Below are 17,460 nucleotides of genomic sequence, written 5' to 3'. Positions count from 1 at the left end.
AAAAACAAACTAAACAAAAAAGGGGAACGTTTAGGAGTGACGGCACGAGAGAGAGCGAGTTTTGAGATGTGAGAGATTTGTGACGTTTAGCGTGTTTGGAGTGTGTAGTTAATGTGTTGTCTTGTGTAGTGTAGTTAGTGTGTAGTGTTGTGGATAGTATTGCGTTGTGTGTCAGAACAATGAGGCGACTGCTGTCTCCAGGTAGAAAAAGGAGTGATACACCTGCTGCTGTCAGACCTGCAGGTATCAGGCTGTGATGTTCTCCTTTAGAATAGAATTCAACTTTATTGTCATTGCACATGCACAGGTACAGGGCAACGAAATGCAGTTTGCATCCATCCAGAAGTGCTTTAGTGATATAGATATATTACAATATATATTAGCAATAGTATAGATATGTAAGTATATTACAGAAATGGGTCTATTATGGTATGTTATAATGTACACAGTATGAAGTATGTTGTGAATATTCTATAACTATAAGTATGTACAGGCTGTAGTGAGTACAAGCTATGTACAGGCTATGAACAGGATATAAATATGAAAATGTCAGTCAAACATTCCACTTTATAGTGGACAGAAATAATTTTTTTGGAGTGGCACAAATAATTTGTGTGGCATCTTATTGAATGCAGAACAGCTGATTGTTCTGTAAATAGTTTGAAATGGTTATTTAAAAAAATCAAGGTAAAAGGTAAATATAGATAAAAAAAATATAACTTTTTCTACCCTGATTTTAGATCAATTGTGTTAATACAGTATGTCAAAATGAAAACATGACTGTAAATTCAGACACGTGAGGTTGTGCTGAAAAGGATGATACCAAACAAGGCAAATAAATGTTTTTAAAGGTGAAATGTGGAGGGGAAATCAAAAGTAGTTAAAAATGGCCAAAAAGTAACACAATAGTTACTTTTCAAGTAATTAATTACTTTTAGAATATTGTAACTCAGTTACTCAGTTAATTTTTTGAAGAAGTAACTAGTAACTATAACTAATTACTTTTTCAAAGTAACTTGCCCAACACTGCTGATTGTAGGGTTCCCCACCTCATGAATCCCACTCTAACCTCTGCCCTACTCATTTTCCTGTTTAGAGGCAAACTCACACTCTACAATGTAGGAAATAGAAAATTTAGATTTTTTAACTGTACTTTTCATCTGCTCCTGTTTTATTTTACTGATTCAAGCTGAACACATTTAGTAGAATTAAAATTTAGACTGAAGTCAAGCTTAAGTAATCCCATTAATTTATATGATTTTATTATTACATTAATATAGCACAAGGCTCACTTAGCTTTGGAGAAAAATAAGTGGTAGAAATGTCCCCCAAAGACCTACTTTTTTATTTTCTTACTTTTAGTACATTTTAGAGCCTCTGCTTTTTCGGTTTTACTTGAATAAAGAAGTTGGATCATTACCTCAAATGAGCAAATGAGCAAATGAGTCCTAGGTGAGAGACCAGACAAAGAGCAATTCAGAAGTAACTGGCTACAAGACCAAGTGAAGAGTTCACCTCTAAATGCCACCATTTAAAGAGAAAATGAAATGTTCATCCAGAAAAACACATACTGAAACTCTCCTTTAAATTGTACAGTAGATCGTATTATTGTACGATCTACTGTACAATTTAAAGCCCCTTGAGGCAACTGTTTTTGTGATTTGGTGCTATATAAATAAAATTGAATTGAATTGAAGACTTTAATGCAGAGAACCAAGTCTGTGTTACCAAATCATGTGTTTTCTTTGACAGGAGGTTGACAGCAACATTTGACAGGAGGTTATGTTAGTGACAATGAAACAAGTCAATCACATCTAGTGGAAGAGAAAGAATGAACACACCTTCTGATTGAGCTTCTACAGTAGATGTCAGAAAGTGTATTTGGAGTATTCAGATAATTCTGCAGACACGTGTTACAGTGTTTAATCCAATGTTAAATACCAATTTGGATTCAAGGAAAATAATGATTTTATAACAATTAAAGGGTCAGACTAAAGAAAGCAACACAGTATAGTGTAAGTCAGTATCCTTCTGCTTAACAGTGCTGAAGGTGAGGTCACTTTAAGAAAACCCTCAGAGTCCCAGAGCTTCTTTCTTCACGCTGCAACCCAGCAGGACATTTCCAGCATCCACACACTCTGACACAAACGGTGCTAAAAACACAAAACACTCAATGATTATAGAAATTGATATGGGGGAAAAAGCTGACTATAGCATTTTATTTTCATTGTGATGATTACTACCTTTGTGAGCTTGGAGCCATGAGGCAGCCTTCACAGCCAGAAGCTCCCACTCGTCCTTTGCATCCATCTTGAAACCATGAAGCCAGATCAGAGCCAGGATGGTGGCCCACACTTCACTGCTGGCCTAATTCATCAAGTGAAAGACAATCAGATAAAACAGGAAACATGAAAATTATCATCTTAATTTCTGCAAATAATATAAATGTAAAATAAGACAGTGATATACTTTAAGAACTTCTGATGATGAAAATGATTTCTGCTGCTTTGTGGTTACTGGACAATATCAGACTTTAGTGCAGCTCAGTGGTTGCTCATGAGTGTTGTAACGTGCGGTGGAGATGAAGCCAGCCGCGGAGGTGTGCAGGTGGATAGCGAATGAGCAACAGCTTCTGACTTTCCAAAAAGTACTCATTTATTTACAATATCAAAAATAAAAGTGCTACCTCTACCACACATTACTAAAGAGCACACTAGTCCGCGTACACACGGGAGCAGCCATTACAGGAGGAGTGCGAAGAAGAACAAAAAGGGGGTGACACACCAGTCATGAGACAGGAGGCGACGCCATGTGGCCATACACTGCATTACAATAGCAACTGTTACATAGTCCCCCCTGGTGAGAAAAAGACTGTCCTCAGCCGTACACAGCTGAAAAAGCACACACCACACCTAACAGTACCCTACACATAGAGGTTACAGCTAAGATTGGTGCACACACACAGGGCAAAAGACCATTTAAAAATGAAATTGGTGAAAATAAGACGAATATGTACAGTGGAAAATCAGTTTTCTTAGTTTTTTTCACTTTTTTTTTTAAAGTAAAGGCCAAGAATGAACCTTAATGCACTAAAGAGCCATAAAACTGGATTAAGTAGAGCAAACAGAAACATCTACATATCACGACTCAAAATAGCAATGCAACAAGACAGCATCAAACAGGTTTAACCAAAACATTTCACTTCAGATCAAGCCTGGTTGTGTGAAAATCATGAGTCCATCTTTTGTTGCTTCAGCCAGACGTAACTCTGGGGCAACGTCTGGGCCTGAAATTGCAATGTCCACCAGCAGCTGGGTGCTGGACAGATCTGGGTGAAAGACTGTCTGAAACAGTGCCCACACCAGAAGAAGAGTCAATGTCCGGTAAATCAAAGGGGAATGGCTCAGAGTCAATGTCAGTGTCTGCAGGGGGGCCAGGGTGGGCCTGAGAGTCAGAGTTCAGATCCTCTGTGGTCTCTCTCCCAGCAGGCGATGAAACAGATTGTTCTTTGGAAGTGAGAGAGTCCCAGGTATGGAACGGTTGCATGTTCACAACATGATAAACACCTGCATCCACACCGGAGTCCACCCAAGTGAGCCTGTAATTAACATCACTGAGTCTCTGAGATACACACAATGGTCCCTCAAACAGTGGTGCAAGTTTAGCAGTAAAGTTAGACTGAGCGTCTGACCTGGGGTGTGTCTTAACTCTCACAAGGTCACCAACACGAAACGTGGCATGTCAATGTCTCAAGTCATAGTAACATTTTTGTCTGTTATGGCTATAGTCCAGAGCTCCTTTGGCGTGGTTGTGAGCTTCCTGCAGGGAGGCTCTCAGAGTCTCAGGGTAAGGCACATCCGGTTCATCAACACCTGTTTTAGAAGGCTGAGTGATAAGGTCAAGCGGGGTGTCTAACTCACGACCATAAAGCATCATGGCAGGAGTCATACCTGTACTGTCATGGGGGGCGGTACGCAGAGCAAAGCAAATCTAAGGGAGAAACTTGTCCCATGATGTGTGCTTATCACCTACATAAGTGCGGATTGCAGTTTTCAGAGTCCGGTTGACGCGTTCAGTAGCATTTGTCTGAGGGTGATATGCCGTAGTGAGTCTGTGCACCGAGCCTAAGGCAGAAACAACATGTTCAAAAAGCTCACTCACAAAAGGAGACCCTCTGTCAGAAATCAGGTAAGTGGGTGTACCATGTCTGTTTGACCATGTCAAACAGTTTCAGCTCTTTCAAAGGGTGCAAAGCACATGTGGACTTGGGTTCTCTGTAATACAAAAGAGAGTCATACACAACATACTGTAACAAGGTGGCATTGTCCGAGCTGTTCAGAGAGTCTGCTTCAATGTCTCTGAGGAGTGGACCTGTGACATGATCGTCTAACTGCAGCTGTCTCAATTGTGAACGGTCAGCCAGAATGACGGGGGGCAGAGTACGAATGTCCAGGCTGCCCATAACAGCATGATCTGGTAAAAGATCAGTCGGCCTGTCACAGGTCAGAGGCAAAGGGTTGCGTGAAAGTGCGTTGGGAACTTTGTTTTGTGCACCAGGTTTGTGCACTATTGTGAAATCAAAGTCCTGCAAACGAAGTGACCAGCGGGCGAGTCGGCCCGTTGGGTTTTGACGAGACATGAGCCACCTGAGACTGTTGTGGTCAGTGAAGATAGTAACATGAACACCTTCAACATATGGGCGGAAGTGTTCCAGAGCCCATATCACAGCAAGGCACTCCTTCTCTGAAGTGCAGTAGGGGAGTTCAGCTTTGTGAAGGGAGCGACTAGCAAAAGCCACAACATACTCACGACCCTTGTCATCCTTTTGCATCAACACTGCCCCAAGACCAATGTCACATGCATCGGCGTGAATGGAAAAGGGACGGTTGAAGTCTGGAACTGTTACAGTGTGAGTGTCTGATATACAGATGCTTACTTTCATGCAGCAAGAAGGCCTACAGTTAGTCTGACTTTATTTCCATTTGTTTTCTGTTGTGTTGTAATTCTAGTTTTCATTCAGATCATGCTATGAAATTAGTTATACAGTATTTTACATTTGTGTTACTATTTCAACAGCCAAAGCAACAGCCCACCTTTTCAGGCTTCGACTTTTCCATCTCCTCGTCGGTCTTTCCCACTGCAGCAGCCAGAGCTGGATCAAGCAGCCAGCAGCCAGACGCCTCCTGCAGGGAGACTAACTGCAGCAAAGGGTCTCTGGGTGGCTGCTCAGGCACAGCAGCTGGAAAATCTAAGATGGAATAAAGACAAAACCTGATTATGGTGCTAGATGAGACAACATAAAGTGTATATGACTAACCAATGCACAAACCATTACACCTTAAACAGTTATAAATAACGCCTTATTTGATTAATTTGAATATCTGTCAAAAATGTAACATTAAATCTAATTACCAAAGCAATTCATGTGACAAATTGTGTATTTACAACAGCCTTAAAACTGACAACACCACACACCCCAGCATTAGACTTTATGAATTGAACAGGCGGAAGTTAGTCGGATTTTAATGAATAACTTTTGAAAGTAATCAACCTGATCAGATGAATACTGACGAAATGATGTTATATACAGGGAGTGCAGAATTATTAGGCAAATGAGTATTTTGTCCACATCATCCTCTTCATGCATGTTGTCTTACTCCAAGCTGTATAGGCTCGAAAGCCTACTACCAATTAAGCATATTAGGTGATGTGCATCTCTGTAATGACAAGGGGTGTGGTCTAATGACATCAACACCCTATATCAGGTGTGCATAATTATTAGGCAACGTCCTTTCCTTTGGCAAAATGGGTCAAAAGAAGGACTTGACAGGCTCAGAAAACTCAAAAATAGTGAAATATTTTGCAGAGGGATGCAGCAGTCTCAAAATTGCAAAGCTTCTGAAGCGTGATCATCGAACAATCAAGCGTTTCATTCAAAATAGTCAACAGGGTCGCAAGAAGCGTGTGGAAAAACCAAGGCGCAAAATAACTGCCCATGAACTGAGAAAAGTCAAGCGTGCAGCTGCCAAGATGCCACTTGCCACCAGTTTGGCCATATTTCAGAGCTGCAACATCACTGGAGTGCCCAAAAGCAAAGCACAAGGTGTGCAATACTCAGAGACATGGCCAAGGTAAGAAAGGCTGAAAGACGACCACCACTGAACAAGACACACAAGCTGAAACGTCAAGACTGGGCCAAGAAATATCTCAAGACTGATTTTTCTAAGGTTTTATGGACTGATGAAATGAGAGTGAGTCTTGATGGGCCAGATGGATGGGCCCGTGGCTGGATTGGTAAAGGGCAGAGAGCTCCAGTCCGACTCAGACGCCAGCAAGGTGGAGGTGGAGTACTGGTTTGGGCTGGTATCATCAAAGATGAGCTTGTGGGGCCTTTTCGGGTTGAGGATGGAGTCAAGCTCAACTCCCAGTCCTACTGCCAGTTTCTGGAAGACACCTTCTTCAAGCAGTGGTACAGGAAGAAGTCTGCATCCTTCAAGAAAAACATGATTTTCATGCAGGACAATGCTCCATCACACGCGTCCAAGTACTCCACAGCGTGGCTGGCAAGAAAGGGTATAAAAGAAGAAAAACTAATGACATGGCCTCCTTGTTCACCTGATCTGAACCCCATTGAGAACCTGTGGTTCATCATCAAATGTGAGATTTACAAGGAGGGAAAACAGTACACCTCTCTGAACAGTGTCTGGGAGGCTGTGGTTGCTGCTGCACGCAATGTTGATGGTGAACAGATCAAAACACTGACAGAATCCATGGATGGCAGGCTTTTGAGTGTCCTTGCAAAGAAAGGTGGCTATATTGGTCGCTGATTTGTTTTTGTTTTGTTTTTGAATATCAGAAATGTATATTTGTGAATGTGGAGATGTTATATTGGTTTCACTGGTAAAAATAAATAATTGAAATGGGTATATATTTGTTTTTTGTTAAGTTGCCTAATAATTATGCACAGTAATAGTCACCTGCACACACAGATATCCCCCTGAAATAGCTAAAACTAAAAACAAACTAAAAACTACCAAAAACATTTAGCTTTGATATTAATGAGTTTTTTGGGTTCATTGAGAACATGGTTGTTTTTCAATAATAAAATTATTCCTCAAAAATACAACTTGCCTAATAATTCTGCACTCCCTGTAAGGTCTTGTTCTCATGCTTTATAATAAAAATATGTCTCCAATTTGCTAAATCCAAGAGGTCAGAAGACACTAAAGCAAAGAAAACTTAATAACAGTAAATCCTCGCTTTTATCTATTTTATTATTATTGTTTTATTATTAAGGGTCCTAAAAGAGTGTGCAGACCAACTGGCTGGGGTCTTCACTAAGATCTTCAACACTTCACTGTCCCAGTCCTGCATCCCGCCGTGCCTAAAGTCAGCCACAATTGTCCCACTGCCAAAGCGTTCTAACATTAGCAGCCTCAACGACTACCGACCAGTTGCTCTAACACCTGTTATAATGAAGTGCTTTGAGAAACTGGTCCGACGTCACATCATGTCCTGCCTGCCTGCCACCCACATTCGACCCGCTCCAGTTTGCATACAGAGCTAACAGATCAACTGAAGATGCCATTGCTACAACGCTCCACACCACCATCTCTCACCTGGAAGTGCAGGGCCGTTACGCCAGGCTGCTTTTTGTTAACTTTAGCTCTGCTTTCAATACGATACTCCCGGACAGACTAATAGTTAACAACCTGTGTGTAGATAACAACCTGGACCTCAATACCACCAAGACAAAAGTCGACTTCAGAAGGAGGAAGTCTGAGCTGCAGCCTGTCAGCATCAACGGGGAGTGTGTGGAAAGGGTCTCCAGTTTCAAGTTTCTGGGTATCAACATAGACACAGGCTTCCAATGGAGCTCTAACACCTCTGCGGTCTTAAAGAAGGCCCAACAGCATCTCCACTTTCTGAGAATCCTCAGAAAAATGGACCTGAAGAAAGAGCTGCTGACCGTCTTCTACTGCTGCTCTATCGAAAGTGTGCTGACATATTGCATCGGTGTGTGGTTCTCCAGCTGCACCACAGCACACAGAAAGGCACTCCAGAGGGTCATTAATATGGCCCCAAAAAATCATTGGACATCCTCTTCCCTCCCTGAAGGACCTGTACAGCACTCGCTGTCTCAAGAGGGCACGCAGCATCCTACGGGACTGTAAACACCGAGGACACCAGGTGTTTAAGCTGCTGCCGTCGGGCAGGAGGTTCAGACTGCTGAGGTCCCGAACAAATAGACTCAAGGACAGCTTTTACAGCAGGGCAATAGCCCTGATCAATGCAAATAGCTGACCTGATTGGCTACTGTAGAAATGTTTAGCTTATTTTAGAGCTTAGAAATGTATTAACATAGAATGTAGAATTATTGTAGAGACACTGACCTCAATGTAATAAAGGCCTGACTGTGTCATGAACTTAGGAGTAGATTGTAGGAGACCCCTCCCCCAGTTGAACTGTGAAAGGTCTCAACATTTGTAACTGGATAACTGTGGTCTGGAAGGGAGATGGTTTTTTATGACCTCTAGGGAGTCACCTACACCCACAGTGTTTTAACTGTCACGCACTCACGTGCACACACATACATACAGGTATGCGTACAGAGTCACACACGAGCACTCACATAGACACAGACACAGAGTTTGCAGCACACTGTGGGGGGGTTTTATGATGGGGTCGCCTCTATAAAGCTGGCTGTAACTAACAAAGGGGTGAAGATTTTGCAGAGGGACACACCGGCCTCGTCTTCCCTTCTAGAAGTGCATGCTTAATTGAAGATGAATAAAGGTTTTGTGAAATAACTACTGAGTTCTGGTGCCGTTTCTGGATGCCTCGACGAATAAAAAAAAACAGGGGTAAAACTGCTTTTGCAACACTACCTCCCTGGACTTTTTTGGGGGGGAGGTAACAATGTTTAAAACAATAACAATAATAATATTTATATTTATAACAAGGTGCAATAATAATTAATGTGCAATAATAACAGTGTTCAATACACATACACTTATTCTTCATTTGTTTTATTACTAAGTTATTATACTGTGTTGTGTTGTTTGTGTTGCGTTGTGATGTGTCGTATTGTGTGTTGTGTTATATGTAGTGCCGACGTAGGACAGTTTTCCAATTTCATTGTACTACTGTACTATGTATGACTGTGCAGTGACAATAAAGAGTTATCGCATCTTATTAGAATAATAGACTAATAAATTATTCAGCAGGAGAAAAGTGGATCTTCTGTCAAAAAAGGCATAAAGTAGAATCAACTGCTACCACCAGCAGCTTAACAGCTCAACATTGCTCATTTGCTGTTGTAGTTTACTGTATATGTCACATATTCTCAAGATTGCTGTAACAATTTCTACATGCAGTAGCTAGAATATAGAATAATAATTTGCTCAACTTCAAAAATGTATTGATATATAGGGTGCCTTGTCCTTGATTTTTATATATTGTGACTGTCGTCTGTCTTAAACTACACTATTAACGGCTTATTACTGAAATCGCATCCATCTTTTTGCACTTTAATAAATATAGTGAGGTATTTTTCCCCAGAGGCACTGCATAATCACTCTGTGATTAAATCTGTCTCAGTTAAGGTAAATGACTGCAGAGAAAGCGTGGGGTTATTTCTGTAGACTCAACATTCTTTTGTCCAAATGGACTCTGCCGTATGTGTCCATGCAAGATGACTGCAGCATGGAAATACAAAAGATGTTTTGCTCTGAAATTCTCAGTCTTACACGAGGCACTCCTGTGGCTGGTTTTTTAGGGGTTAAAATGACCATAGCTTACCCTGGCATTCCTCACAATATCTTCAAGGTAAAGTATGTTGACCAATATCAGTTAAGGTAAAGTATGCTGACCACGCCACAGTCGTGTATCTGGAGTGACAGTGGGCTGGAGAACAGCTAAAACCCATCCACTCAAAAATCAAAACTATTGTGATGCTCTCAGTGCAGTCATCCAGGTGTGAGTTGCAGCACTTTTGGAGTTGCAGCACTTTTGGGGGATGGAAGGTTAGTGCAGAGGTTTCTGTAAAAATGTTTCCACTGTCGCTTACTGTATTTACACAAAACACACATCTTTGTTTCTTTTCTGTTTAGTGTTTCACTTACCTTGTGAAGCCATAGCACACTGCTGGGCTTCTGAGGAAAAATGTTCTAGATTAAAAGAAGAGAAGAAATAAAGACATTACAAATCTTTATTATTTTGAACTTGTATGATAGGTTTGTAGCATAAACATATTTGCTGAAACGTTAAGGACAATTTAATTACACAGCAAAGCAAGACACGAGTAGGCAAAGTTCTTTATGTTTCTCGTGCACGGGAGAGAACTGGACAAACGCCGTGTGTGTGTGTGTGTGTGTGGGGGGGGGGGGGGGGGGGGGGGGGTTAGAAGACCGATTAAGACTTCCCTAAACCTGCTGGTCTGGAAGTTCAGCAGTTCATCTAAACAAAAGGCACTTTTAGACTAAAACTGACATAGCTACGTTTCTACGTTTATCCTACCATAAAACAAGAGAAGGTACGACCTCTCCCATGCTCCCAGGATGTGGGTGTGAATGCCAGAACACTCTGGAATGCACACAAAGCCTTTGCAGACTCCTAGGGATCGCACATCCTATCACTACACAATCGATTATGCACCTCTAAGCATATATGGTTAAATATTTCTAAGCATAAATGACAACAACAATATAAACCTAACATTGTTAAAATGTAAAGTTTTTAAAAATGCAACTTTTTACACACTGACTTAGAGCACATTACAAGTGTTTAAAATGAGTGAGTCATTTAAAACTACAATTAAAATCACAAAAAGATACAACTTTGAATATTAATGTTGAAACTGTATCCTCACCCAGAAATTAATTAATTAATTAATTAATTAAATATATATATATGCATACTCTTTTTTTTATTTTCAGTCCACAAACCACATGTAGATTGGTTAGGCAAACTCCCATGCACACTCAAGTATCGTTGAGAGGATAAAGAGCACTGGTCCAGTGTTAAAACAGAAATGTGTTTGTTTGCGTCTGTGTTTTTGAAAATGCATGAAGATATGTTGTTCTGCCATTTAATTTTTTACTTACTTTTATGCAGACGATCACCAACTGAAGTAAAAACAAAGAAGAAAGAAAGAAAAGGGAGTCAAAATATTTCATAACAATTTGTTAAAGAGAACAATTAATGGACTGACTTCGCCTGCATCCTGTTCTCTGATTGGTTGCTGAAGTATTTCTACCAGTTGCTCACCATCCGCGATTTGCACAATTGTCTATTTCCATTGTTTTCTAGTCTTAAGCTTTTTCATGTTAGTTCTTTTCCAATTACTTGTCCATCCTGCGTCAAGCACTATCTGCCACATGTTTGATTTAGCAGTTAAGACGAGATGATTTGAAAACAAAATATAAATGAAGCTACTGGATTCTGATTTTACTGCAGTACCTTACAGTTCATTATAAGTAGTCTTTCAAGTCTATGTGGTGTTCAATAATATTCTGAATATATCAAAATGTTGTAAAAGTTCAACCTTCTTTAGTCACCATGTGGTGTGAATGAGACACGGCGGGTCCAGGGATCATAGGTTTGAGCCATTTTATTCAATATTTGTCACACCACAACACACACCAACCCCTGAGTCCCCGTGTTTTTAACTAGGCGGGTGTGATTAAGGATGCCGTGCAGGTGCGTCCGCCCTCCTTGCACGGCACCGCAGACCACGCCCCACCACACACCACTTTAAGATACTCTCTGTTAATATGTTAATAATGGCAAACGAAGAAATACAGACAAAGCATTTTACTTTCAACATTTCAAATAAAATTCAAAGAGAAATGTGTTGGTTTGTTTACATTTATTTTTAAACATATGTGCTGTTCTGCCATCCAGCTTTTACTTATACTTACCCCACCGACTAAACTTCTGGAAGGTACCAACTGTGAAGTCAAGAGTTAAAAAAAATAAATTAGGGTTAAAACATTTAACAAGTATTTGCTAAAATAACAACAAAAGTACAGATTTTTAATATTACTGTGGTGATATATACACTCAACAAAAATATAAACGCAACACCTTTGTTACTGCTCCCATTCCCCATGGGATGGACGTAGAGACCTAAAATTCATTCCAGATACACAATATAACCATCCCTCCCAAACAGTGGTCACAAATCAGTCCAAATGTGTGGTAGTGGGCACATCTGCCATATTGAGATAATCCATCCCACCTCACAGGTGTGCCACATCAGGATGCTGATCTGACATCATGAGTAGTGCACAGGTGTACCTCAGACTGCCCACAACAAAAGGCCACCCTGGAATGTGCAGTTTTTTGCGCTATTGGGGGTCTGGGGACCCAGAACCGGTCAGTATCTGGTGTGACCACCATTTGCCTCATGCAGTGCAACACATCGTCACATGGAGTCTATCAGATTGTCAATTGTGGCCTGTGGAATGTTGGTCCACTCCACTTCAATGGCTGTGCGAGGTTGTTGGATATTCGTGGGAACTGGTACACGCTGTCGTATACGCCGGTCAAGCACATCCCGAACATGCTCAATGAGTGACATGTCCGGTGAGTATGCTGGCCATGCAAGAACTGGGACATTCTCAGCTGCCATCTGCCCTGAACAATGTGAACCATGATTCATCCGTGAAGCGCACACCTCTCCAACGTGCCAGACGCCATCGAATGTGAGCATTTGCCCACACAAGTCTGTTACGGCGACGAGCTGGAGTCAGGTCAAGACCCCGATGAGGACGACGGGCATGCAGTTGAGCGTCCCTGAGACGGTTTCTGACAGTTTGTGCAGAAATTGTTTGGTTGTGCAAACCAATTGTTCCAGCAGCTGTCTGGGTGGCTGGTCTCAGACGATCTTGGAGGTGAACCTGCTGGATGTGGAGGTCCTGGGCTGGTGTGGTTACACGAGGTCTGCGGTTGTGAGGCCGGTTGGATGTGCTGCCATATTCTCTGAAACGCCTGTGGAGACGGCTTATGGTTGAGAAATGAACATTCAATGCACGGGCGACAGATCTGGTTGACATTCCTGCTGTCAGCATGCCAATTGCACGCTCCCTCATTGCTTGTGGCATCTGTGGCATTTTGCTGTGAGACAAAACTGCACATTCCAGGGTGGCCTTTTGTTGTGGGCAGTCTGAGGTACACCTGTGCACTACTCATGATGTCAGATCAGCATCCTGATGTGGCACACCTGTGAGGTGGGATGGATTATCTCAATATAGCAGATGTGCCCACTACCACACATTTGGACTGATTTGTGACCACTGTTTGGGAGGGATGGTTATATTGTGTATCTGGAATGAATTTTAGGTCTCTACGTCCATCCCATGGGGAATGGGAGCAGTAACAAAGGTGTTGCGTTTATATTTTTGTTGAGTGTAAATACAACACAAATATTACAAACAGTATTTTAGGTTTATCTTAGCAGTCTAGTTTTTACATCCTGCGAGGACCTGTAACTCATTCAGAAATTATATTCCCAAATACATTAAGAAGGCAAGTGGAAATAATGTCCCCAACTAATAAAAGCAAAATAGTTTACATAAAATGTAAAACACAATTTCAGTTATTTGGACTTTTGACATATCATAATCTTATTTGTGTTATTTTATAGCTCTGAAGTCCTGAATGTTGTAAATGTAGGAAGTAGTAAACACAGTCAAATCCTTCTATGAATAAGTGTAATCAAAGTTTTGACACATAATACAAATTTTTCTTCTACTCCCACTTTTTGTTGCACACTCGTAGTATACAATAAATAATCTAAAATACTGGATTCTGATATTATGTTGTGCCTCAAAAGTCATAACAAAAATATAAATGTAAATATGTTCAATTAAATTATAAATGTTGCAAAATGTTGTACGAACCTGATTTTCTTCATTTACTGATGTAGCATACATCCTGTCTACCAAGGCAAGTACTGCAGCTACACTACATACAATATTTAATATATAAAACTTCAAGTTAAAAGAGAAATATTTTCTTTCTGTGCCTTCATTTGCATAGCTGTGTATGTGTGTGTGTTGATTTGTCATTCAAATTTTACTTACTTATGGGCAATGGAGCACTCTTCTTCATTTTGCCTACAATGAAGTCAAGCCAAAAAAAAAAAAGAAAGTCAGATTTTTCTGGTATTTGAAGTATAACAGCACTAAGTTGATGTTATTTTGGTGATATAACACAAAGGCAAATATTACAATTGGGTTTTAGAGCTTCCTCTTTTCAGTCCGTGTCATTTCAAGACTTTTTCCCTTTCACAGTTCTCTCATCTCTAATTAGTCACTGCAGTATTTACACCACTTGCTCATTACACTTTTTTGGGGTCAGATTTGTCAGATTACCTAGTTCTATTGTTCAACAGTATTTAATTTTTTTTCCCCTCAGTTTATTTTGATTCCTTGAATCATGTGTTTAGTAGTAAATGTCACGTTTTGTTTAACTGCCGTCCCTTTTAAGGAGTCATACTTTAGGATCCATTGAGCTGACTCTAGTATATTCTGCTCTTCACTATATCAAAAAAATTATATGCAAAATAAAACAAAAACCTGCTGACTGTAATAGTATAACACAGTACACTCTTATGCTTTTTTACTCTTAGCATTTTCATTGTGCTGATTTCACTCACACTCAGGTAGATGTTTAAATGTGTTAAATCTCAGGGACACAAGCACACCTCCATGCACGCACACAGTTTATATGTAACATAGGATTCTGAACAGCAAACTAATGAAGCTGTAAGATGAAAAAAGGAGATAAAGTATGAGTTCAGGACAGGTTAGAATTTATAGAGTTGCCCTGGCAACAGACTTTTGCGGTGCAGCTCTGCACTATAGACATGCATAGATGTATCTTGTACTACCATTGATCTTTTTAACTTTCTAATGCTACTGACATATGCATTAGAAATGTGCTTTGAACCATCTCTGATGTTGTCCTAATCATGATAATATTCCTTTTATTTATGATCAGCGATCTTTATCTTCAGAGCTGTGGGTGACACTTTTAGTGTTTGCTTAAAATAAATAAATAAAAACCTCACAGGGTGTTGGAAGATTTCTCTGTACAAGAGGTCCAAGAGGAGCATTGCTTTCAGCTTAATGAAGCTTTCATATGCTGCATTGGTTCATTCTAGTTTGTTCAAATAAGCTCTCAAGTGGATCAACTACTCTTGTGCTGTTCGGCAAAAATTTGCTGAACCACGACCTAGGAAGGAGCAAAGTGCAGCCATGTCCTTTGGTGCAGGAGCTTCAGAGATGGCAGTCAGGTGGACTGGGTGAGGACACAAGCCCTTCTTTGAAATGACGTCCCAGGAATGGAATATGCGTCTGCCCGAATGAACTTTTACTGGAATAGATCTGCGGACCAACATCCTTCAGATGCCTGAGAAAAGCATGCAAACGTTCATTGTGTTCTTCTTTAATGCGTCCATTATTACGCTTTTATTAGGTTCCCCCAGATCCACGCAAAGTCTCAAGTCGCCCTTATGTTTTCTTGCCACGATTAGAGGACTCAGCCATTCAGATGTGTCCACTGGTACAATAATGCCTGCTTGGAGCAGATGTTTCAGTTCAGCTGACACCTCTTTGCATATGCTGAGTAGCAGATGCCTCAGTTTTACTTCATTGTTAACCTGAACTTTGTGAATGAACCCTTTAACACATCCAAGATGGTGGGCAGAAACAGAATCAATGTTGTTCACCATGCATGTCTGTTTATACTTTTCCATCTATAATATTAATTTTGAGTGCTTTATATGATCTTTAACTATGTAGGATAATCCTGGCACTTTTTTGTCATCATTTGTCAGCACTCTCTTCTTCATCTGCCTAAATAAATACTGATCCATATGCGATGGGTTATGGTACACATCCATTTTTAAAAGTCCCCCATTACTGATGGTGTGGCAGAGGTGTGGCCTGTGGCTCAGCTGCAGCTGCAGGGGAGGGGTGGGGCAGTGAGCTCAAGGCGGCGGTGCCAGGAAGGCTGGAGGGACAGGTGGTGATGATTGTCCTAACGAGGCTTTTCCTTTTTATAGTGAAGCCGGAGACCAGAGAAGCCAACTGGAAAGTTGGTGGACGGGGTGCCGAACTGTAAAAACCATGTGTGCAACTTCACTCCTGAAAGTGGTCCCAGTAACAGTCTGTTGGGTCCCAGTCTTTACAGATGGAAATCTCAGTCTAAGGCTAGCTGCCCCAAGATTTGATTTTCAGCCAGGTGTCACCCACACACCTATACCAATGGCCCAGTGGTGTTCCAGGGTAGAATGACAGACACTTCTTTTACACTTCCTCAAGATAAAAATGGGCTGCAGTGGGTGAAAGTGGGGAACCCATGTTTCTTCCTGTAGTACTGACACTTGTATGCGAATCCATAATGACATCTTTCACCTTAAACAAAATCCAAGGAGTTCTGGATGTGGTGTGGCTGTGGTGTTTAGGGCTGACTAACAATTTGTTGAAGACCAAAGCCAGAAACTATGAGGCTGACTTGATCATACAGATAGTGGGTCTTAAAAGGTACACCATGTTTATGTGTCTTCTTTGAACCCTACAGACTTTGCGTAGCTTCTGCTGGGTATCACCTGCGGTATGAGGTCAATGAGCTTTCTGGGATTTCTTTATCTGGATGACTAAGCATGCATCAAGATCTTTTTAATAAAATTCAAAATAATAAAAACCTAATTTAAAAAAGATTGCTGATTTTTATAAAACACACTGCCCTTTTGTGTCTCTCTGCACTTTACATTACCATTGTGGTGATGTCATTCACACTCACCTATATGTACAATATAAATTTATTAAATCTCAGAGACACAAGCATGCCTCCATGCAAAAAATAGTTTCCACTGACATTCATTCAGGTTTGTACTTACATGTTCTATATGCTGCTGATGATAAAAAGCAATCCATTGCCACTATATAGGATGAAAAAGACGCGATATCATAGACCGGCAGATGTGTGTTGTACTTCCATTCAGCTTTTTACTTTCTAATGCTCTGTGGAGAACACAGTAGCCCATAGGCATCTACTGCTTCATTAAACTTGTTCACCAATAAGTTGCGCTTTGGTGTTCCTTGGACTAACTCTCATATTCTCCTCATAGCATCATAATAGTATTCCTTTCGTTGATGCTCAGCTATTTTTAGCTTCAGATGTTGGTGACAGTTTTAGTTTTGCTTTTTAACAAAATAAACTGGACGGGGTTTCTCATTGTTATTCTGATTCAGTAAAAAGGGCTAGCTGTTAGAATTAGGGATGCACCGATACCGATCTCGATACCACATTTTCTAAAGTACTCGTACTTGTTAAAAGACCCCCGATACCAAGGACCGATACCACGGTCTGAGACCTGGCTATGTTTGAGCGGCATGTAAGGGGTTAATCACAGGCCCCGAGAAAGCGAGGCGAGACATATCAGCTGTG

General features: G+C 40.8%; 1 protein-coding gene across 3 annotated transcripts in view; it reads right to left on the bottom strand.

Annotated features, from left to right (window-relative positions):
- Positions 1-1,907: 1,907 nt before the first annotated feature.
- Positions 1,908-17,460, bottom strand: part of LOC308401803 (von Willebrand factor A domain-containing protein 5A-like) — a 30,552-nt gene continuing 14,999 nt past the window's right edge. The window contains exons 15-22 of one of the 3 annotated variants that reach the window (XM_080890233.1): positions 16,910-16,951; positions 14,088-14,120; positions 11,922-11,951; positions 11,106-11,126; positions 10,125-10,169; positions 5,094-5,248; positions 2,244-2,367; positions 1,908-2,153 (exon numbers count right to left, since the gene is read on the bottom strand). In XM_080890233.1, the coding sequence (XP_080746359.1) occupies positions 2,074-2,153; positions 2,244-2,367; positions 5,094-5,248; positions 10,125-10,169; positions 11,106-11,126; positions 11,922-11,951; positions 14,088-14,120; positions 16,910-16,951 (530 nt within the window). In that variant the 3' untranslated portion in view covers positions 1,908-2,073. Of the gene's footprint in view, positions 2,154-2,243; positions 2,368-5,093; positions 5,249-10,124; positions 10,170-11,105; positions 11,127-11,921; positions 11,952-12,294; positions 12,994-14,087; positions 14,121-16,909; positions 16,952-17,460 lie in introns of those variants that run through there. The other 2 variants (XM_080890234.1, XM_080890235.1) reach the window with 2 other exon arrangements.

The sequence above is a fragment of the Rhamphochromis sp. 'chilingali' genome (assembly GCF_963969265.1).
Source record: "Rhamphochromis sp. 'chilingali' genome assembly, chromosome: 8".
Lineage (NCBI taxonomy): Eukaryota > Metazoa > Chordata > Actinopteri > Cichliformes > Cichlidae > Rhamphochromis > Rhamphochromis sp. 'chilingali'.
The sequence above is the reverse complement of the archived record's forward strand: the minus strand, read 5'-3'. Positions and strand labels throughout refer to the sequence as shown.